The sequence below is a fragment of the Pyrus communis genome, chromosome 10 (genome assembly GCF_041283825.1).
Source record: "Pyrus communis isolate YQ-2024b chromosome 10, ASM4128382v1, whole genome shotgun sequence".
In the NCBI taxonomy this organism is placed as follows: Eukaryota; Viridiplantae; Streptophyta; class Magnoliopsida; order Rosales; family Rosaceae; genus Pyrus; species Pyrus communis.
Window position 1 is genome coordinate 19,609,710 of NC_142574.1, and position 24,268 is coordinate 19,633,977.

Consider the following 24,268-nt stretch of genomic DNA (forward strand, 5'->3'; position numbering starts at 1 on the left):
ACAACATAAAACTTAACGCCTACTCCATGCTTCTTTTGGCCTAAAGATGTGCAACAAGATCCTATTGTAGGTACTTGTTTGTGGCACGAGAATGTATCATTTTATAGCGCCTCGTGTACTCATTTATAGAGATATTACCAGTTCTTGGATTGAAAGGCAAATTAGGCCCATCATATATTTTTGCACGAGCCATTCTTGACCTATTTGGATATTCTTGGTCGTCATCGGACTCTCCATCAATATACCCATCTCGCTCATCCTCCACTATCATGTTGTGTAATATAAGGCAAGACATCATGAAGGAGTCCAAATTTTCTCGACTCCACCCTCTTGCCGGTTCGCTAATAATCTTTCAACGTACTTGTAGAATATTGAAAGCTCTCTCAACATCTTTCCAGTATGCCTCGTGGTGTAAGGTAAACAACTTTTTTGCATCATTCCTAGGGTTTGGAATTGCTTGGACAAGTGTTGCCCACTTTTGGTAGATGCCATCTGCTAAGTAATACCCTATATTGTATTAACGGTTGTTGATGTAGTAGTCAAGTTGAGGTGCTTTACCTTCCGTCAAGTTATTGAAGAGGGGTGAACGCCTAAGAACTGTAATGTCATTTTGGGATCCATGGACTCCAAAGAAAGCATGTCAGATCCATGTGTCATATGAGGCAACTGCCTCTAACACAACAGTTGGCTTTCTCGACCTTCCACTAAAGCCTCCTTGCCATCCGGTGGGACAGTTCTTCCAATCCTAATGCATGCAGTCTAATGACCCTATCATGCCTGGAAACCCACGGTCTTCAACTTTGCGAAGGAGCCGAATCAGATCTTCTTGATTTGGCTCACAAAGGTACTCGTCTTTGTAAACTTGAACAATTGTGTCACAGAATTGTTCAAGAGTATTAAGGCATGTAGACTCAGACATACCATGGGTTTCATCCATTGAATCAACTGGGGAGCCATAGGCCATCATTCGGAGTGCAACAGTAACCTTCTGATAAGGTGAAAAACCAGGGCGGCCTGCTCTGTCCCGCTTCTGTCGAAAGTATGGATTGATCTGCTGGACATCATGAAGTAAACGTTCGAAGACATGACGCCTCATCCGGAAGCGACGTCTGAAATCTAAGCAAAAAACTTATGTCAATGAGTTTTATTCAAGCAATAAGGCCAAACATAATTTATTATTTAAAAACTACAACTTAAATTTAAATCCAACGGCTAAGTGACGTTAGCTAGCCGTTGGATTTGAATTTTTCTTTTTGTATAAATAGGGTGGATATTGGGCTATAATTCACACAACTTTGAATTCAGTCTATTTCAATTCAAGTTTGCAATGAATTCCAACTGGGGGTCTTCATCCAATTCCAAATTGGAAGCTAAATGGGCGCAAATAAGACGAGAAGATGAGGAGTCTGATGAAGAAGTTCAAGTAAGGTGCAACAAACAAAACAGAGCAGCAGCCATGGTGTGTCAACCAACTAAGGAACAACCATAATGGGATCGCTCTATTGCTGGTCGCTTTTACAAACCACGAAACAGAGCAATGTCGCATGCCAATCTGATGAACTACTTCAACCTCAACTCGGTGTACACGGAAAAGGATTTCAGATGTTACTTCCAGATGAGGCGTCATGTCTTCGAGCGTTTACTTCGTGATGTCCAACAGATCAATCCATACTTTCGACAGAAGCAAGACAGAGCAGGCTACCCTGGTTTCTCACCTCATCAGAAGGTTACTGTTGCAAAAAGTTATGTTTGGCCCTTTGGTCTAGTCAATGGATTTTATTCAAGCAAAAAACTTATGTCAGGTTTTATGTGGAAAAAAATGAGTTTGAAGAGTTAAAATCATATTTTTAGTAATGCTTAACGTGGCCAAAATAAAATAAAAAAAGGTCTGAGATGCTAAAAAAGAGTCTTTTTATCATTTTATGATCGTTTATAGATTATTTCTTAAAGAAATTAATTCTATTCAAAGTCTAGTTATCTAAATATGTCGAACAAATCAACAATTTTGATAACAAGTATTATGTATTCTCGTTGTTAAATTATAATTTTTTTATTTTTTTTTATTTTTTTTGTGATTCATATGGATGCTTAACAACAAATAATTTCTAAATTGAATGATTTTTCTAGAGATAATTTTGAGAGGATGATAAAAAAAAAAAAATGAGTAGTTTTGATTATGACTTCTGTAAGGTTAAATAATATCACGCAGCGGGAAAGGAAGAGTTTCCTCCTTCCCAAGTTCAAGGGATATATTAGCCTTATAATTATAATAAAGAAAATATGGCACGTCACCCATTCGCTCAAGACACAAGAATTCTACTATGTAACCATTGTATTAGGTTTGTTAGCCAATTCAATTTGACATCCATCTAGAAAGCTTGGAAAATACTTGTACGTACTACTTTCACTTTCTTATTTGGCTAGTACCACGACATATCAATATTGCGCATAAAAGAGTTTTTTTGTCAATTCGTGAAATCAGAAAGGAGGGCAGAATCTTCACTGTTTGGGGCTTTAATTCGTGCGTTCATTGTAGCTTGGACGGCGTTCACCAGCCTCTTCATATGGCTTTTTGCACGTTTCTCACACAAGGCGCTAATTGTTGGTGTAAAAATTGGACCCAATTCTTCACCAACAAGTAATCACATAAACACATTGAAAAGCTCTGGACACCATCTTTGGTTGCGACTTGCGAGTGCGAAGGAAGTACCTGAAAAATAAAACACTTCGACACTCAAATTGATGAGTACTTAATATGATTGTAGGAGAACTTTTAGAATAATTTCCCATCTTCTTTCTTCTAGGTGCGTTAGTTGACATTTATATATAGTTTTAAAGTGTTGGGCTCCAAGGTTCACTTCCCTTGGTTTTTCTCCATAACTCTTTGGATAATCCACAATGACATGTTAGTGGGTTAATGCAACATCTCTTTAGCATGATTGTAGCTCCACATCCCTGATTTTTTATTAGTAGAAGATTGATTTCTTGAGGGAAAAAAACTATGCTCCCACGGGCCCAAGTAGAATCATACCTTCAAGATTACTTTGCTATCAAATACATGATACTTCATAGGTTAACTCTTGATATTCCAATAATTCAAGTAATTGGCATTATAGCATATTACGGCATCAGAAACTGCAAGGCTTCTTACCACTCTTGGTACAGTTGATCAACTGGACAGCAATTTTCCTTTGTTCTCTAGTGGCATCTCTTATATCTTTTGCAAAATATAACATGCACCACGCTTAAACCATATACTTTATCTTTCAGAGGAAATCATGACAGTTCTAAGTGCATAATAAAGGCAAATGAGCAATGAGCAAACCTTGTTCTGCCATGCAATACGAGTAAAGGAAAGCAAGCAAGTAAACTAAAGTAACTCTACTATCACCTATCATATGCAGTGATCAGTAGTCTGCAGCTAGATATCTTAGAAAAGATGTACACCTAAAATGCTATCGTAATGTTCTTGAAATTGAGTTTGGCTTGCAAGATGCATTAGAATTTGGATATAGAAGCTACAGGAAATTGTAGATCAATTCCAAAAGGTTGGCACTAGAAAACAACAAATCAACAACTGAACTCACTCTATGGAGTTAAAATCATGAGTAACGGCCTTAAGTGGTTACATGAGGTTATATAATGTGAGATCCACGGCATAGTGCAGTATCAACTTAGAGAGTTGGAAAATGAAAACCGGAATATATTTGAATGAGACTGAGACGGGAAGAAAGTTGCACATTTAAAATAAAATAATTATTCTTACATTGGGGCAATCAGGAATTCTAGGATCACTAATCACAAAGTTCGAACTTTGAATGCGTTCCAATGTGGTTGCCAAGTCAATTCCTTGGCATACATCCCTTTCTCTTTCAGCACGGTCCCAATTGTCAGAGGGCTCGATATCTATGGTCGTCAAAACGTAGGTTCTTTTTCATGCCTGCTTGCAGAGCTTAGAGACCTTGTTATGAATCTGCAGGAGAACGTCAAACACCTGATCAAAATGGTGCTCTAACTAACTTCAAATGCGACTTTTAAATATAAAATACAAAGGAATATAGCATTAAAACACTCTGGTGAAACTATTACAATTTGGATTTGAAAATAGAATGTACTCACCCCATAGAGGAAGCACGTCCTGACTTTCTAGATATTTTGCCCGCATCAATAGGAGAGCTCATGCTGCGAAACCTATCGCCTTTCACATCCGATTGAGGAGTTTTTCTACCAGGCATAAGCATATTTGCACTTGCAGCGGATTTAGGCAGAGCATAATCAAGGTTGAGGCTGTCCTGCTCCTCATGAATGCTGGCAGTGTCATGACTCGCATCCCGGATGTGAGAATGTTTTACTTTTTTGACAACTTCCGTGATGGAGCCTTATGCGGTCTCCTTCTCACGAGCTTATCCATGAACAACATGTAAAGTTAAGAATGACAATGAATGATATATTGGATTACTTGTGTTATAAGCCACTTGATTATCAAGTTGTTAACGACATAAGTAATTTAATAGTCCTATTGAAATAAGGATTATGGAGTCTTAACCTTTGTAATTGACCTCAAAGAAATCTGATAGGTTTTGCTACAAAGATATAGAATCTTGGTGCGACTCAATCACTTAAGTGATAGGGTTTGTTTATCACCACCAATAATAGGTCGGCTGTGATTAAACCCTAAAATACGCTGAGCACTATTCATATAGCTGAGAGATATTATTGAAGTACTGAAAGTAGAAGACAACCTAGAACTCGGCAATGGCTTCTTCTTCCTCAGGTAAGTTTTACGTAGACCTTATATGTTGCATATCTGCACGCAGTGCATCCTTGTTTTACGTAATCCTACAACCTTATTGCTTCTTTATGACATGCATGTCTATATATATATATGCATGTTACTTATGTAATCCTTACACGTGGTATCAGAGCCTTCCAATAAGGATAGGGTTCGTATTAATCCATATAATCAAACTGATAGCACTTATACTAATCACTTTAATGCTTCCACTGATCAATGGTATGTGAAAACCATATCATATATATACATATATATATATATATATATATTGTATTTGTACTGTTGTGGTTTGTTCTATGCCTCGGAAGGATATTCAACAAGAAAGCTAGACAACAAAAACAATTCATGGATTCATGTGTTATTATAACACTGAATCAAAACTATATAGTACGAGTTTTTAAACAAAATTGTAATGACTTATCTGCTCAAAAGTGTTTAGATCTTTGTTTTGGTTTATTATTCAAAGAATTTAAAGGTGATTTTTTTGAAACTAGTGGATGATAATCGGCTCAAAAGTGTTTATTATTCAAGTCATTCAAGCAACTCAATGTATAGTGATACATGAAATTGACAAGCTTCATTATTCATCTACTTAAAGTGTTGAAGACATGTAAATTGACCTTGTATTTTATGTATTGGCTATGCAACTCTAGTACAAACAGCATCTGTCCAAAGATGATACTGTGTTTATATGTAATTATTGATGGAAAACATTATGTGAGAGTTTTCCCAATTCTGTTAAGTATTGTAAATTCAAGAAACCTATTGATTGATATATTTGTGTGCACATGTTTCAGCCCCTCACATGACTTCTCTGAATTTTCAAAACATCGAAACCCCGACTGGTTCCAACTTCAAGAAATGGAAAGAGGATGCACAAATTGTGCTTGGAATGATGGATCTTGATTTGGCAATTAAAGAGGACAAGCCTGAAGATCTTACTGACACTAGCACTGTAAACCAAATGATCAAGTTTGAGAAATGGGAAAGGGCAAATAGAATGTCCATAATGATCATGAGGAAAGCCATGACTCAATCAGTCAAAGGAGGGATCCCAAAACTAGACAATGCTAAAGATTTATTGGCTGTAGTGGGAGATAAATTCAAAGAGTCAGGGAAAGCTGAAACATGTACTTTTCTTAAACAGCTTACCTCCATGAAATTTGATAGGGTTGGCAATGTAATAGAACATATTCTCAAGATGGTGGATATGTCTAAAAAACTGAAGGATATCGACGTCCCAATGACTGATTCGTTTCTGGTTCACATGGCTCTCAATTCCTTGCCAACCAAGTATGGACAACTGAAGGTCTCATATAATACACTGAAAGAAATAGGAAATTGATGAATTGATTTCAATGTGTGCACAAGAAGAAGATAAACTCAAGGGTGATAAGTCAACTGAAGTAAACCTCGTTCAAGCTGACAAAAGTGTTAAAGTCATAAATGCTGGTTCATTGTTCACTGCTGGTAAGTTGAATAAGAAAGCCTTTTCTTCTTTATTTAAAAGTGCTAACACCTCTAAAGGATCTCACAAACTCAAACATGTGAACACTGAAATCGAAAAAGAAAATGAATGTTATTTTTGTAAGGAAACAGGTTACTTGAGAAAGAACTGTGTTGGTTTCAAAAATTGGCTTTCCAGAAAAGGTAAGATTTTCAATGTTTTTGTGTGTGGTGAGTCTAACTTAGTTTACATTCCACCTGAAAGTTGGTGGTTTGACACTGGATGCTCCATTCACATCACTAATTGCTTGCTGGGCTTCTAAGGAGATAAACAATGAAATCTATAATGTCTATGTTGGGAATGGGAGCAAGGTTGATGTCGAGTCAATAGGAAATGTTCAACTAGTTTGATCTTCTGGTTTTATTTTAAAATTGAGTCCAGTACTTTATGTGCCTTCCATGAGAAGGAGTTTGATTTCAGCTTTTAAGTTAGTAGAGTCTGGTTTATCCTTTATTGGTGACCAAGAAAGTGTACGTTTTTATAATTCAAATAAACTAAACACCTTGCTGGGATATACAGCTCTTCATATTGATATGTGGCAAATGAAATGTTCATATATAAATGAGTGCTTTAATGCTCAACATGTTGGTTCCAAGAGATTGCTCACTTCTGAAAAATCCTCAGTGGTGGCACAAGAGGCTGGGGCACATCTCTAAGGAAAAGATTGTCAAATTAACCAACAAAAAAACCTGTTGCCACCATTAGATTTCAATGATTTTAAAGAATGCACAGACTGTTACAAAGGAAAACTAACCAACACAAGAAGGAAGGGATCAAACCGAAGTCAAAACCTACTTGAAATAATACACACTGACATTTGTGAACCATTTCCAAACAAAACTATATGTGGAAAGTCATATTTTATATCCTTTATTAATGACTTTTCACGATATACTTATGTCTTTTTTATGTCAGAAAAATATGAAGCATTAGAGTGTTTTAAGATTTACAAACTAGAAGTTGAAAAACAGCTAGAGAAACACATTAAAATTGTAAGATCTGATAGAGGCGATGAGTACTTTGGTAGGTATTCTGAAGCTGGACAGCATAAAGGTCCTTTTGCAACCTTTCTTCAAGAAAATGGTATAGTGGCACAATACACAACCCCAGGTACTCCCTAGCAAAATGGGGTTGCAGAACGAAAGAACAGGACCTTCAAAGACATGATAAGATCGATGTTTGCTCACTCTAAGCTAACAATCTGTCTCTGGGGTGAAGCATTAAAACTGCAAACTACATCTTGAATAGGGTACCAAGTAAGTCAGTTGACATGGTGCCTTTTGAAGCATGGACTGGAAGAAGACCAAGCTTCAACCACATCCATATATAGGGCTGCAAAGCTAAGGCAAGGTTTTATAATGCAGCTGAGAAGAAACTAGATCCCAGAACCACGAGTTGTAGCTTTATTGGTTATAATGAGAAGTCCAAAAGGTACAAATTTTATTGTTCTCATGGTCACTCCAGAATAATGGAGACACATAATGCAAAATTTGTTGAAGAATTGGATGAAGTTCAATTCACTAAAGGTGTGTTAACATTTCCAGAATTCGAAGAATTAGCTACTGATAACAGCTTCAGTGGTTTCTTTCCTTAACAAGGAACTATGCTATCTATGCTAACACATATACAACCTGAGTTTCCCAATGCAGATATCAACCTTTTGAGGACTGACACACAAGTACCTGTTGCAAATGACATTGCAGAAATGGAAATGGACCTTACACTTCCATTGGATGATCCAATTTTAGATGTTAGCACTACAATGGAAGCAGCAGCTCACGATCAAATTCATGAAGAAACAGTGAGTGTAAGAAAATCACAAAGAGCAAGGAAAACAATCATTCTTCTGGATTTCGTATACCTGAATAAAGCTAAGTACAATTTAGGAGATGAAAATGATCCTATCACTCATCATTAAGCTATCACTAGCATGAGATCCAAATTATGGCAGGTTGCAATGGATGAGGAATTGGAGTCTATGCAGAAGAACCAGGTATGAACTCTAGTTTCAAAATCGAGTGGGGTTACTAAGATAGTAGGTTGCAAGTGGGTTTACAAAACTAAGAGATATTCACTTGGTAACATTGACAAACACAAAGCTAGATTAGTTGCAAAGGGGTTCACACAAAGGGAGGGAATCGATTATAATGAGACTTTTTCTCCTATTTCAACCAAAGACTCCATGAGACTCATTTTAGCACTCACTGCACACTTAGACCTGGAACTGCATCAAATGGATGTCAAGAATGTGTTTCTAAATGGAGATCTTGAAGAAGACATATACATGACTCAACCACCAGGATTTGTTGAAAGGGGGAAGGAGTTAATGGTCTACAAATTGAACAAGTCCAATTATGGTTTGAAGCAGGCTTCCAGACAATGGAACAAGAAGTTCGATACTGTAATGTCGAACTTTGGTTTCCAAGAAAATAAGATGGATGAATGTGTATATCTTAAGGTAAGTGGCTCAAAAATCATCTACTCAGTCTTATATGTGGATGATATTCTACTTGCCATTTCGGATCTCACCTTGCTACAAACTACCAAAGACATGTTAGCTACAAGTTTTGACATGAAGGACTTAGGGAAAGCCAAGTTTGTGCAGGGCATAGAAATCATTCGAGATAGAAACAAAAGAGCTCTTGGTCTCTCACAAAGGCAATATGTTGACAGGATCACTAAAAGATTTCATATGGAGAAATGCGCTGGTGATGAATTACCAATTGGGAAGGAGGACAAAATGAGCAGTGAACAAAGCCCCAAAAATGAGTTAGAGAAGGAAAGTATGAAAGACAAGCCTTATGCATCATTTGTGAGAAGCTTGATGTATGCTTAAGTGTGTACAAGACCAGACTTGACATTTGCAGTTAGTGTACTAGGCATGTTTCAAGCAAATCCTGGACCACCTCACTGGGTTGCAGCCAAGAAAGTCTTGAGATATCTCAAAAGAACCAAAGATTTCATGCTCATTTTAAACATGTTGATGCACTTGAGTTATTGGCTAATACTGATTCAGATTTGGCAGGTGTATTGATGACCGAAGATTAACTAATGGATACATATTTATGCTTACTGGTGGTGCTGTGTCATGGAAAAGTGCTACACAGAAATCGACTGCTTCGTCAACAATGGAGGCTGAGTTTATTGGATGTTATACTATAACTAAATATGCAAATAGGCTTAGAAATTTGATAAGGGGATTAAGTGTGGTAGACAATATTGAGAAACCACTTAAGTTGTACTGTGACAACAAGGCAGCAGTGTTTTTCTCGAAGAATAACAAGAGATCACTTGCAAACAGACTTATGGATATGAAGTACTTGAGGTAAGAAAATGAACTATTGATATTCAACACATAAGCACAGAACTTATGGTTGCTGACCTTCTTACAAAGGCCTTACCAGTGGGAATATTTAAGAAGCACACTTTTGATATGGGAATGAGAGATTCTTTTGATTCTGTCAATGAGCGGGAGTAAGCACTCGATTGATTCTTATGTGATACATTCAATTGTTGGTTATTATTCTCTATCAATTTCCTTTGTTATTTGAACTATGCATGAGTTTATCAGTATGGAAATTTCATAACTGATATATTAATCTTAACAAATTTCGTACTCAAGTTAATTTCAGTTTATTTTGTGAACTAATGTTTTGATTATTAGTTCTTGACACCGTGACTTTGTTAGCAACAAAGTGCTTTAAGTTGAATGTGTATGTAATCTTGGAGTGAAAGGAACATACCAAGTTGTGTTCTTTGTTTTCTTTGGTTTTGCATTCGATTCAAAGTGACAGGGTGCTAGGAAAGGTTGTTGCATACTTATGAAGACTCAGTGATCACCATGAGTTCTTATTTGTTAGGATAATTCATTGACATTCAAGTGGGAGAATGTAAAGTTATGAATGACAATGAATGATATATTGGATTACTTGTGTTATAAGGCACTTGATTATCAAGTTGTTAACGGCATATGTAATCTAATAGTCCTATTGAAATAAGGATTATGAAGTCTTAACCTTTGCAATTGACCTCAAAGAAATCTGATAGGTTTCGCTACAAAGATATAGAATCATGGTGGGACTCAATCACTTAAGTGATAGGGTTTGTTTATCACAACCAATAATAGGCCGGCTGTGAATAAACCCTAATGATATAAATACTATGGTTTTGTCCCTGCTTCCATATGCTTAATCTCTAAAATACGTTGAACCTTTTTCATATAGCTGAGAGATATTATTGAAGTACTGGAAGTAGAAGACAACCTAGAACTCTGCAATGTCTTCTGCTTCCTCAGGTAAGTTTTACGTAGACCTTATATGTTGCATATCTGCATGCAGTGCATCCTTGTTTCATAGAAATATGGTTCACGTAATCCTACAACCTTATTTCTTCTTTATCACATGCATGTCTATATAAATGCATGTTACTTATGTAATCCTTACACAACACAATTCCATAAAAAAAAAATGAAGTAACAACCATACAAAACCCCGAAAATTTGTCAATTTAGCTTACCATCCGAGTGGATTAGTGACTTGGGCAATCCATTCGGCCTCAGTGCCTTGTCATTCACCCCTTCTATGTACTTGTTGACCTCAACCTGCATTCTGCAAGATCAAGAAGTAAACTTTTTTCTCAAAACTATCCCAAGAAAAAAATTGCAATAAAATTTCAGCAATATCGATGAAAACTAAATGAAAACATTCTATTGAGCATTCAAATTACAAAAGTTTCATAAAATTTAGAAATTTGGGGACTGACCCAATAAATTTGATGGTGTTTCCTGGCTCATCTTTGATTGGGGTAATGGTGAGAAGATTCCAGAAGGGAGTTCCACTTTTCTTTTAGTTGAAGAGCCTACCGCAGTAACTTTTCCCGGTCTTCACCGCGTGTCGGATCTTCGACACTTCGTCCCAGTCCGTTTCCGGTCCCTGCAGAAATCGGCTGCATCCAAAATATCACAATTTTAGGGCACCAAATTGCTTTCTTTCTTTTCGATGTCTTCGTCTTCGTGGAGGTGGAGCCATACATTGTGGTTAATTGAAACTCGGACCAGAAATTTTGACCTAAATTGAGCGAAACCCTAAAATTGCTACAAAGGGGACTGAGCTGAACTGAAGGGAGTGCAGCTGCGCGGTAACTATTTCCCAATTTCAAATTACGATGTATTTATAGCAGCTGTTTGGGTTAGCTTAAAACGCCGGGGTGCAAGACATAAACCGTCAGTAACGAAAAAAAATCTCACTTGGAGTAGTTCTAGGGTAACGCAATCCACCTTGTTATTTTGTCAAATTATCGTGTAAGGAAATGAAAACAATATGTCTCAGAAATGGTCCAAATTGATACTCGAACAATTATATCATACTACGTTACCAGAGGCGGATGGAAATAGGACCTAGGCGATCCCATGACCATTCTGGTCCAAAAAATATATATGTGAAGATTTTTCAATGATCCTTCCAATGTTTGGTAACGGTCTCTTTTTTTCCTACTAAATGTTTGATGTAATGCATGCTATACATATCTCAGCAGACTGTTTTGGCAACACTTGACAAAATTCTCTCTATTTCACTCATCAGATTGCTTCATCGTATGCCTATATATGTTGACATGTGCACAAGAAGCTCACCAAGTGACAAAACTGATTTTTTTATTTTTTGCGCACTTCGCATTTTGTTTCTATCTAAAAAACTTATATTTAATAATGAGACCCCCAAGGTTCAAATCCTAGATCCGCCATTGTATATTAGGATATGATTATTAACTTGATCGTATATTAAAATTGAAATAGGTAACATGTTAGACTAGAACCGGCTAATTATCCAATACATCTAAGCAAACCTAAAAATCAGTCCAATGTCAGAAACGGTTCAATGTGCTAAAAATCAGTAACTTACCAGTTCCTGCCAATACCCAGTCATCCCAAAGAAGCCACTACTAGCATACATAATTGGACAATCAGGTTCAGTGGCATCAGAAACAACAAAAGTCTGCTGAAGTGTAGCATACATAACTGGAAGCATGACCACCATTTGAATCAGTGGCAGAAGTGCTTTTTGGATCGGCTGAAGCTTGAGCAGTTTCGAATGCCATCCACTTGGTGATGGAATTCCTTTTAGCAGCAGGAGCGGAAGTGTTTGTTGAAGAACTGCTTACTGGTCCAATATCCACAGTCCCAGCAGCTTGCTTGTTGCTAGGGTTTGCTCCAACATCCTTCAGATTGAAGACCTCCATTGACAACAGAAAATCCACCAGCCATTAACATCACTTAACTATAAAATTTTTATAAACAAATAGAATTTTAAATATACATATGTTGCTCAAGCTAAGAACGTACGTAATCTACAAGCTCGTTTCCCACAGAAAGCGTCAAACTATTCAAACTTTAGCATATAATCCGGCGCTGAATTTCATCAAGAATTTGCTATTTTTCAAGTGGAGACTGGAATGGAAAACATCACTCAATTAAAATAACTCAGAGTAACACGATGTGCTACCTAGAGAATTAACAGGCAATAAATTATCTAAAAAATGAAACTTTGCATGGAAGGACCTGCTGAAAATTGGAGTTTGATATCTCAGATAGAAAGTTTTCACTGAGCTTTGGCAGCATTGAAGGCAGCCATGCTCGGTTCCCACTTCCTAGAAACCGACAAAAAGGGCGCATTTGGTAAGAACCACCAGTCCTGATGAATTACAGAATCTGTTTCTGCAAGTCTCTACCATTCGATTGGTACGAGACCTCGTTTTTCTTTTTTCTTTTTTTTTTCTTTTTCCTTTTTATTTTTTATTTTTTATTTTTGAGAACTGGGAGTATTTCATAACCAGTGCCGAAGCCAAAAGAAACCAAAAAGCCACAAATACGTAATAATATAACTGGAAGTAAGGGAGATAAAGAAAGGCACGGAAAAAGACCACGTCAGTCCTTTACTGTTAGGGTAAAATTGGCTATTCCTAAACAAAACGCCTGAGTTTGTAATGTCTTAGACTAATACATATTTTATGTTGTAATTATTTTAGTCTAAGTTTGTCTCACGTGCTCTCGATCACAAAAATGACAAGCATTTCAGAGATATCACTCAATTAAGTTCGGCATATATATGCATTCATACCATCTAGGTTAACGTTCAGTGGGCTATTCAATTTGGGCCTAAATGTTGAGTCGTATTGTTCATTAATAAAAGAGTATTGAGCTTGTTTGTATAATTAAGTATGCTTAAGCCCATCATTTTAAGTCAGCTTAAAACCCTAGCATATATATACATATATACCTTTAGGATCCTAGTCTTGCCGCATGACCTTGTTTTGCTTTTAAGCATTCAACTTCCTGTTAATGTTTCTGGGTTTTCATCCATATCCCTTCACCTAGTTATCTCATTATATCTTAACTGATAAGTCATTAGGCCTTATTAGGCTTGTGGGTTTATGATAGGGATAAGAGAGTCTAGCTGCTGCACATATACATAGAAGTCCTAGTTACCTGGTTGAAGTGGCTGCCACATAACACAGACTAGATTAACAGGGCATTAGCACCGAGTGCATCATAATATGTTTTTTGTTTTGGCTGCCGCACGCATTAGATGAGTTTAGGGTTTTTCCTACTGCTGCTGCATATGCATTTAGGTTGTTTGCGTATGATATAAACACTAGCAGCAATTCATTAAACAGATAGAAAATCCATGTGCCGCATGCCCTAGGGTTAAGTCAGTTTTTATTTTTCATCTTGATGAATCAGAGTATGTTTTTAGTTTGCTTTCACAGAGCATAAATTAACTAGAGTGCAGAAAGATGGCCTTGCTCCACCAAAGAGTCAATGCAATCATCAAACATCTCCTGGATAGTCTTGAATTTGAATCCTAGACTCTGCAACTTTGACGTGTCCAACTCATAATATGGTCCGCTTACTTGCTTCAACCTGAAAATTCCCATGTTAATTAAACTTCAAAACAACAGAGTATATATAAATTTCTGCTTGTTCAAGTTCATCTTCATATGTTTTTACTTTATTACCATGTGGTAGATCAAATGTAGCTAGCTTATCAATTTCTGATTGCTGAACTTATCAAAATCAAACACCGATGACATACGAATCACCCATTGACGACACAATTATTTCAGCAATTGGGATTTGGTCGATTTACCTTTTGGCAATAGGTAAGAAAGGATACCGCATGGATAATAAGGAAGCCAACTCATCGTTGTCCAAAACTGTTGAGCTACAAAGATATCGACCATGAGCACTTTCATGCTCATAAACCAAGATGTGACAGAGTGCAACATCATCAATGTGAACATATCCCATTCTTCCATACCATACGGTATCCCCTGCTTAATTGCTCAGGAAAAAAATAACCGTTTAAATTAAACCAAGATCAACAAGTGAAAATCATGCGTAATCTACAGTGTATCGGTTTGATCTACATAAACCAGGCAGCAGCAGTAGTACCTTTAAGCAGGCTGAGTACCCGTGATGCAGTCAAACATAGATCAGGTGACAAACTAGGTCCAATCACCCACGCAGGTAGAACAGTTACTAAATCGATCCCATTTTCTTCGCAAAAATCCCCCGCTGCCTTCTCGGCTAGAACTTTAGATAAAGGGTACCAGGGCTTTTGTAACAGGTACACACACGGCCAGATCAATGAAGCGAATCATGAAAGCATACATAATTTGTCAGTTAATCAGTTAGTTGGTTACACATACACACACACACACATACACACACACACACACACACATACATACAATATATAATGTACATGGCATAAGCAAATATTGAGATTAAGAAATGTACTCGCAGAGATCAACATAAATCTGCAATGCTTTTGCATCTTATTAGAGAGCTATATATAAAAAAGCAGAATTCAAAATTATTCTTAATTGTACCAGAAAAAAAAATATTAACTACTGAAGATTTTATGTGAATTAGGTGATGAAAGCAACCTGAAGTCTCTGGCAGTGTTCCACAGAGCTCCAAGATGATTCATCCAGTTTTAAACTGGATGCTAAATCTTCATCGGGTCTATTCCTTAGAGCTGTAGAAGATGAAGTGAGAACCACTCGCCTCAGAGATGGATTTTTCTTACACGAACGCAACACGTTCAAGGTGCCCTCAATCGCTGGCTCCAAGACTTCTGTCTATATATGCATGACACAGAATAACAACATTCCTCAATTTGTGTGAAGGCTTAATAATTTGGGAGCTAGAAATTTGACACGTTATGCTATTAGACTATCAATCTGAACTATCGAGAGGGTGAACTTTTGTTCAATGTACAATCCAGACTATCAATTGAACTATCGAGAGGGTGAACAAGAGGGTGAACTTTTGTTCAATGTACAACCCAGACTATCAATCTGAACTATCGAGAGGGTGAACTTTTGTTCAATGTACAATCCAGATTGAAGATTTTGCAATCTCAAAGGCCCAGTGTTCAGGAATCAGGGTAAAAAAAAAAAGTTCCCTTAATTTTAAGGCATATATAGTCTCAGATAAGATGCAACATGCCTTTGGATCAGATGAAGGTTTCTTCAATACAGGGGAAGCAGAATGGAAGACACCATGGCATCCCAAGATTGCATCATCAAAGCTGCATTCTTTCATTAAATCAGCCTCCACCAATCTGAGTCTTTCTGTAGCTCCTTCCAGCTTCCATAAATGCGCCAACTTTTTCTGGTTTCCTTTCAATGCATTGCACAAACCAGAATATCATAATCTTATAAACATTCTGTGTGCGGACGTCTGTTATTTGTTGAAGGAAGAATTTTGGATCGATGACACAATAATAAGGTTTTCTATTAACAGGCATATTATCTACCATTGTCATCGACATATATCATCGATACAAAATCTGTCATTTAATAAAGAAATGCATTGCAGGCTTTGATCATAGAGATTGACGAGGAGATTACCTAGATCTCTGACGGTTCCAATTACATGATAGCCCGACAAGAGAAGCCGCTTTATAAGGCAAGATGCCAGATAGCCGGAAGCCCCCGTAACACAAACTTTGCCTTTGGATTCAAGTTTTTCATCCATCCCCTTCAAATTAGCAGCACTCTTCTACTGCAAGCCAAAATTGTTGAGTGCATAAAGTTATACTTTTACACCCTCTTTTACATAGGTTTTTGACTTAAAATCTCTATGCATCACAAAGTATTTTGTTGTTTGTATTGTATTTTAAGATGAAAGTAAGGGCTTGAAGAAATCATCTTATTTTGAATATCTTAAGAGCCTAGAATGGACATTTTGAAGCCCAACTCACCCAAGACCAGACCATAGCGGCCCAAGATCTGCCAGAAAAGGCCCTTACAGAACAGCCAACTTGCAAGCTTTGCCCCGAAGTGCTCAGAATGAATTAGAAAATGGGCCATATATGTTGGAAAGCCTTGGAAGTCTTCTTTCTGATAGTCTTTACAGCTTGTGATTCGGAGGTTTTGACAAGAAATTATGACAGAATAAAGAGGAGCTGTTCAGTTATAAATTTTAATAACAGCTAGTTTTCAGTTACTCTTATGCTAAAAGCTGATTGTAATGAGCTATAAATGAGAGTCAATTTAAGGATGTAAATGTGTCAGATGTTAGATAACTCCTAAGCCTTTTAATAGGAGACAAATACACAACATGAGGGAAAAAGAGGAGAAAAAAACAAAAAAACATAGAATCAGAAGAGAGCAAGAGTCTTCGGCCTTGAGCAGTTTCTAGGTTTTAGCTTTCCTAATTTTTTATGTATTCTGCCTTCAATTGTTTCAAGCACATATTTTCAAGCTTAACTACCTTGTTTATGTTTGCTTTATGTTGAGTGAGAATGATAAGGATGACTGCCATATCTTCTTTCATTCATTAGCAACATGTGGTTAGGTTCATAACTAATCATGTAAACTGATTCCATGAAAATCTAGGATAAATGCCATGTTCTAGGGTTCATGTGATGTTCATAATCCTCTTCGTTCTTAATGAGTTTCTGGGTGCTAAATCTGAGTATATGCCTTGTTAGGTTGCACCTACAAATATAAGTTTGATGTATATGCCATGCATCTCACATGCAAAGAAAATGAGGATTCATACAATCTAGTTATATGTCAAGCTAGATATGTGAACATCTTAGTTGTGCATTTGAAATAAATAAGTTAAAATATCATCTCATTGATTTATGAATGTTTAGGGGAAGACATATTTATGTACTAAAAACATTTTTAACCTATTTCAAGTCTTAGGTTTATTTTTAGGTAGTTCTAATTTTTCCCTTTTCTTTCTATCTTTATTTCTTTTCCAAAATTACTTAAACCCCCCAGTTTTAAATCATAGGAGTCATTAACTAATGCTAATATGTAAGAGTCAAAGGTTTTACTTATTTGTTTATCAGTCCCTGTGGTTCGACACCCTTACTTGTGCCACTATACTATCCTTATATTTGCAATCGAAAGGAACTTCAACAAAAATATTTATTAATAGCAAATGCATATGGAAACAGGTTAGAAGAGATCGAATAGTTTATTGGGGCCGTAAAACACCAACATGGGGTATTATTCATGAAGGTGAATTACTTTATCCAACTTGACTACGCCCAAATCTGTTGCTTTGTAGTCTAATTGGTGAAAGAGAGGGGGGGGGGGGGGGGGGGGGGGAGGTGGTGGTGAGCACATTACTTTATCCAACTTGACTACGCCCAAATCTGTTGCTTTGTAGTCTAATTGGTGTATTCAAATGTGTGCATTATAATTTATAGACTTTCAAACCAAACTGTCCAAACAAAATCCAAGCACTGAAACCACACGGCTGCAACCCATCAAACCTCTTCCTTTCACCCAACTGCCGTAATCCAAGAAGTAAAAAAGAAAGTGATTTCGGCAGACATTTTCCCTCCCCATCCGCACCAATGTATGTTCAAACCTTTGGAGCGAATAAATTAAAGGAGAACTAAGGATGAAATAAACAAAATTGTGCGGATACTCAATTTCTTCTCTTTTTTACATTCACTCACTAGCCAAATGCAAAGATTAGTCAATTACTTGTTTATGCTAACCTTATCTTTTTGCATTGGTTATGAAGGGGTTAACGGGACATATTCAGGATGATATTTTTTGGTGTATACTTTTTGCAGATGATGTTGATAGATGAAATGCGGGAGGGAGTAAATGCGAAGCTAAACTTTTGGCGGGAAGTGTTGGAACTAAAGGTCTTCGCCAAAGTAGATCAAAGACAAAGAATATGGAGTACAAGTTTAGTGGAAATGGAGGTCCAAATGAAATAGGGGTGATGATTGGAGATCAGGAAGTATCAAAGAGTGGACGCTTTCGTTATTTTGTATCTATCTTGCAAAAGAACGAAAAATTGAATGAAAATCTCGACCATGAAGTGGAAGACTGCATAGGATGTGTTGTGTGACCGTCGTATGCCACTAAAGTTAAACAGAAAATTTAATAGGACGACAATAAGGCCATCAATGTTTTATTGCAAAAAATGTCAGGCGGTCAAACATCAATACGTGCAAAAAATGAGTGTAGCAAGATGATAATGCTTTGTTAGATATGTGGACACACGAAAAATAATTTGATTAAAATTGAGGATATCCAAGGTAAAATAGGAGCAGCTGCAATCAAAGATAAGATGCGACAAAATCGATTAAGGTGGTTTGGATATGTGAATCGAAGATCCACAGATACTTCAGTTAGAATATGTGAGACAGGGACTCACGACAAAAAGAGTAAAGGAAGATCTAAAAAAACTTGGAAATAAAATTTTAAGAAAAGACATGAAACACTTGAAATTAACTGAAGATCTGACGCAAAACTTGGCATTCTAAGATTCATATGCTATTCTTATTTAGTAATCTATTAATAATCAAAACCCATCTCCTATTTCTCTTACAAAACTGGAGAACCAAAGAGCGGAAGAAAATATGTTTAATGGGTCAGATTGTTTATGTTTGCTAGTTTTTCTCCTATTTCTCATGAAAATTGGAGAACCAAGGAGCGGAAGAAACTATGTTAAATGGATCAGATTTTGTTTATGTTTGTAAGTTTTCCGATTGGATTAAGTTGGATTTCTTCCGAGAGTAAAAAAGTAGGGATGAAATAAGATACCGAAGGTAAGAGACGAGAGAGAGGAAAACCAGACCTGGTTTGACTGTTTGAGGGCTCCAGCCGGCAGGAAAACGGTGAGACCCAGTTGCGGAGAACCCAAGTCAAACATGTCAAGTTCAGAAGAGCAGCATATATTCTCATCTGGCAAAACCTGACGCAATTCAGTCCGTTGGATTAGAATAATGCTTGGCATGGCCAGAATAAAATAAATATCTGAAAAGGTATGCTAAAAAAGAGGCTCTCATTTTTTCGTCTTCTTGTCGTCCAAAAATTATTTTTTAAAAATTGACTCCATTCAAAGCCAGCTTAGTTACACTCTATCGAACAAACCGACAGTTATGATAATAAGTAATATGCATTTATCAAGACCACAACCACTCGACGGCAGGCAACCCCCTTTCCATCGTCAGCTAACTCCATCTCTAATTTTATATGAGGATGAGTGAGATCCTCGGTCGACCTCGTAGTTGCTCCATGCAATTACAACGCAATTAGAGGATTAATTGAAGTGGGGTATTGAAATGACGTCAATTAGATGACCTGAGTAAAGTTTGACGTAGATTGCCGAAACTATATATCAATGGGTATGAGAGAAAGAGAAAGAGAAAAAGAGTAAGGTTTCTTAAGGTAATTGAAATTGGTCTATGGTGTTTGATGAAGAGTTGGAATGGACACGAAGGAACTGACATTAGAGACGAGGAAAACTATGATTTCAAGTTGGTTGGTGTCATTGCAATGGCTTCAACTTGTTGGGCTCATGTTTTCGTTCATTCTAATTTTAGTTTTTTAATTGAAAATTAAAGTTTACATTATTCTAATTTTCAGAATGAACCTAAAAAGTAAGAAAAATTAACACAAAAACAAAAACAAAAGAATAAAAGGTTAAAGATGGTCCTTATTAGTCATTCTGCAAAATGTTAGAGATGTCATTAAAACTATCGTTAAAAAGTGGATGGAAAAATAGTATTGATGGGTACGAGGGAATTTTATAGATCACATGACACATTAACAATTTTCCCAAAACATCAAAATTCTACTATGCAACTGTTTTATTAGTTTGTTAGTAATTCAGTTTGATATCCATCTAGAAAGCTTGGAAGATAATTGTACATGCTACTTCTCACTTTCTTATTTGTCAAGTGCTCCTGCATATCAATATGTGCATAAAAGCTTTTCTTGTCAATTCGTGAAATCATAAAGGAGGGCAGAGAATCTTCGCTGTTTGGAGCTTTAACTTGTACCGCCAGTATAGCTTGGACGGTGTTCTCGGCCTCTCCATATGCTTTTTGCACGTTTCTCACCAATAAGTAATCTCATAAATACATTGAGAAGTTCTAGACATCAAAAACACTATGACACTCATATTAATGAGTACTTATTATGATTGTAGGAGAACTTTAGAATAATTTCATTTCTACTTTCCTGTAGGTACGTTAGTTGCCATTTATATGCATAGGCTTTGAAGTACTGGGCTCCAAGTTTCACTTCCCTGCATTTTTCTCCTTAACTCATTGGATATTCCACAAGGGCATGTTAGTGGGATAATGCAACATCTCTTTAGCATGATTATAGGGATGATGATCCTCTCAGGATCCTTACATTTTAGTCATTCATCGTATATCGTGTGGTTAGTTTTTTTTAAGTACTATTTGTGTTTAATTTTAAATAATAAAAAAATCAAATGATTTATGACCGCACAATGTACGATGAATGATTAGGATGTGAAAATCTTTAAGATCCCCACAATTTGGATTCAGATGAAATCCAAATCCTAATTTTTGAGAGTAGTGAATTGACTTCTTGAGGGGAAAAACTATGCTCCCACATGCCTAAGTAGAATCAAGTCAAACTAACCCAAGTAAATCCCTATAATTAATCTAAATCAAATCAAAGTATATATGTTACTTATACTACGGTTTAGTGGTATTCCTCTTCACTTGTAAATGAGAGGTCTTAGGTTCGATTATGGAGAAGGTGAATTCAAACCACATTATTGCTAACCTATTGTGAAGCTTAGCCTACTCCCCTACCCCCCTTAGTGGAGATAATATCATTTGTTCAAAAAAAAAAAAAAACTACATTTTAATCATGGAAAAAACCTGAGTTGTAACGTTTAATTTAAAATATAAAATAGTTGTTGCTAACATGCTAATGTATACAAAGTTAATTGGCCAAAAATTAAAAACTAATAAGGTTTCAATCAATGTACATTAGTGATTAGGAGTCCCATCAAAATGCTTCTAGATTGCTTTTCTATCAAATACATCAAACTTCATAGATTGACTCTTGATATTCCAGATACATTCACTTATCTAGTAGAATTCATATATTTATTTAGAGTTCATGCATTCTTTGAGCAATGAATATGGTTTCTGTATTTTTCTCTAATTTTTTTGGCCAAAATTTGAGATATCCAACACCCCAAAAAAAAGACTAATCCCCAGAGAGACCCAAAAAAGCTTAAAAGTATTTCAACCCACCTATGGGCATAGTCAAATGTTTATAAATAGATGAAGCACTTATAATTTATAATTTAAGCGATTGAGATCACGTAGTCACGTACGGAGACTTTTGAGTTTGAATTCCTTTTTTTCCGAATATTACTTGTCCAACCATAAAAAATAATTAAACAATTAAATTAAAAAATAAAAAAAAAAGAGAGGAAACATTTTTTGTCAAACATTTTACATATTATATTGTGAATCCAAAGTCCAAACCATTGATTAAGTAGTAGTACAGGCTAAAGTAGAGTTATTAACTACTTTATTCAGCCAGTGCCAGTACGGCAAGAAAATCACAGAGCATAAATTAACTAGAGTGCAGGAAGATGGCCTTGTTCCACCAAAGAAGCAATGCAATCATCAAACATCTCTTGGATACTCTTAAACTTGAACCCTAGACTCTCAATCTTTGAGGTGTTCATCTCATAATGTGGCCTCCCTAGTTGCTCAAACCTGAAAATTCCAACTTCAATATTCGATTAATCATCTGATATAATTGATACGCTTAGTGTGACACGCGTTTTTTCTTTTTTAGAGATTAGGATTCAGAATGCTTAATTAATTGTAGCTGGTAAAAAATAAAACCTTGCGGGGATAAGTAAGGATGGATATCTTGCAGATAATAAAGAAGCCAACTCGTTGTTGTCCAAAACCGTTGAGCTGCAAAGATATCGACCATGAGCACTTTCATGCTCATAGACTAAGATGTGACAGAGTGCAACATCATTAATGTGAACATATCCCATCCTTCCATGCCATTTGAATTTCTCTGTTTCACCTGCTTGAATGTTCAAACAAATAACCATTTAACGCGCTTATGATCAAGATTAAACGAAGCGCTTATGATGCAGGGACATAAATCAGCAGTAGTAGTACCTTTAAGTAGGCCAAGAACATCTGATGCGGTAGAACACAAATCAGGGGGCAAACTAGGCCCGATCACGAAGGAGGGTAGGATGGTTACCAAATCAATCCCATTTTCTTTGCAGAAATCCCATGCTGCTTTCTCAGCTAAAATTTTCGACAAAGGGTACCATATCTTTTGTAATTGGTAGATGCATAATTTGTCAGTTCACCGTTCGGATGTATCATATGTAATGTACATGGAAAAATAAATTATCGAGCTTAAGAAATGTAATAGCATAGATCAATACAAGTCTGCATTGATTTGTTTTGCAGCTAGCTATTTGTGTATTTAAGAATGGAAGCCTGCAAAGTTATGTCGAATTCACTGAAAACGTCATCGAATATTGGACTGCATACTGGCAGTGGTAAGGAAAACTACTTAACAAGAACAGACAGAGAGAGTTTTGTTAATTAGTGCTACCTGAAGCGTCTCGCAGAGTTCGACAGAGCTCCAAGATGACTCATCAAGCGGTACGTTGGAGGTGAAATCCCCTTCTCGTCTCACCCTTACAGCTGAAGAAGATGAGGTAAGTACCACGCGCCTTAGGGACGGATTCTTCTTACACGAACGTAACACGTTCAAGGTACCCTCAACAGCCGGTTCCAGGATTTCGGTCTGTGCATGGATGACAAAAGATAAGCACAATACTCAAATTATGTACAAGACCATTAATTTTAAGCGAAATGTTCTCTTGTCCCGCATGCTATGTGTTAAACTATCAATCTCGGCTATTAGTACGATGAAATTCTGTTTAAATGTATAATCTGTATTGATGGTGTAACAACATAAGTCATATATTTAACGAGAAAAAGTTAGACGAGCAACATGCCTTGGGATCAGATGAAGGTTTCAAAACAGGGGAAGCAGAGTGGAAAACACCATGGCACCCTAAGATTGCATCATCAAAGCTGCCTTCTTCCATCAAATCTGCCTTCACCAATCTGAGCCTTTCCTTAGCTCCTTCTAGCCTCCACAAATGCGCCAATTTCTTCTCGTTTCCTTTGAACTCATGCAGAAAACCACATAAGTTTTATGTTGAAAAAACGAATCCAATGCTACATGAAGCAGATTGACTTGGGGGTTACGGTACCTACCTGGATCTCTTACAGTCCCCGTTACATGATAGCCGGATAAGAGAAGCCGCTTAATGAGCCAGGATGCCAGAAAACCAGAAGCCCCGGTGACACAAACTTTACGTTTGGATTCGAGTTTTTGATTCATCTCATTCAAATTAACAGTGCTTTAGTACAACTGCATATTCCAAGCCACCAGGTTTTATAAGGAATGTATAGATATAAACAATATAAAAGTGCATGCTGCGTGCATTGAGGTTTCTCATTAAGAACTGTTTAGGTAAGCCATCCTATGCTTGTGGTTCATTACTATAAGGATAATCTTGATCTTTATGAAGTTTATTAAGTCAAAGACATGAGGGAAATGATTTTTAGCTTGAGCTAAGGTTAGAAGTAGGC

The 24,268-nt window shown here is 36.7% G+C and overlaps 4 protein-coding genes and 1 pseudogene across 5 annotated transcripts in view; 1 reads left to right on the top strand and 4 right to left on the bottom strand.

The window, feature by feature from the left end:
• The window catches only part of LOC137729632 (tetraketide alpha-pyrone reductase 1-like), a 30,905-nt gene extending 11,361 nt beyond the window's left edge, over positions 1-19,544 (bottom strand). Inside the window, exon 1 of the mRNA XM_088677702.1 lies at positions 19,423-19,544. The gene's annotated coding sequence lies outside the window, so the exon portion shown is untranslated. The remainder of the gene's footprint in view (positions 1-19,422) is intronic.
• On the bottom strand, positions 3,571-13,051 carry LOC148693664 (phototropin-2-like; annotated as a pseudogene). The gene is made up of 7 exons (XR_015952247.1): positions 12,856-13,051; positions 12,640-12,744; positions 12,200-12,530; positions 11,064-11,246; positions 10,818-10,909; positions 4,120-4,402; positions 3,571-3,973 (listed from the first exon to the last, which is right to left on the bottom strand). The product of XR_015952247.1 is annotated as a phototropin-2-like (transcript).
• LOC148693665 (uncharacterized) lies at positions 5,614-6,733 on the top strand. Its single transcript, XM_088677703.1, is given in 2 exon segments — positions 5,614-6,124; positions 6,126-6,733. Coding segments are annotated over 2 exon segments (876 nt in total). The 5' UTR covers positions 5,614-5,687; the 3' UTR covers positions 6,565-6,733.
• On the bottom strand, positions 13,997-19,561 carry LOC137729881 (tetraketide alpha-pyrone reductase 1). The gene is made up of 7 exons (XM_068468930.2): positions 19,423-19,561; positions 16,215-16,368; positions 15,811-15,983; positions 15,246-15,440; positions 14,749-14,911; positions 14,444-14,627; positions 13,997-14,217 (listed from the first exon to the last, which is right to left on the bottom strand). Exons 2-7 carry the CDS (start codon positions 16,339-16,341, stop codon positions 14,076-14,078), a joined length of 984 nt encoding a protein of 327 aa, XP_068325031.2. The 5' UTR covers positions 16,342-16,368; positions 19,423-19,561; the 3' UTR covers positions 13,997-14,075.
• Positions 19,562-22,134: 2,573 nt separating this feature from the next.
• Positions 22,135-24,066, bottom strand: LOC137730250 (tetraketide alpha-pyrone reductase 1-like). The gene is made up of 6 exons (XM_068469310.2): positions 23,891-24,066; positions 23,626-23,795; positions 23,217-23,411; positions 22,766-22,928; positions 22,475-22,667; positions 22,135-22,342 (listed from the first exon to the last, which is right to left on the bottom strand). The coding sequence occupies exons 1-6, from the start codon at positions 24,015-24,017 to the stop codon at positions 22,201-22,203; spliced, it is 990 nt and encodes a 329-aa protein (XP_068325411.2). The 5' UTR covers positions 24,018-24,066; the 3' UTR covers positions 22,135-22,200.
• Positions 24,067-24,268: the final 202 nt, after the last annotated feature.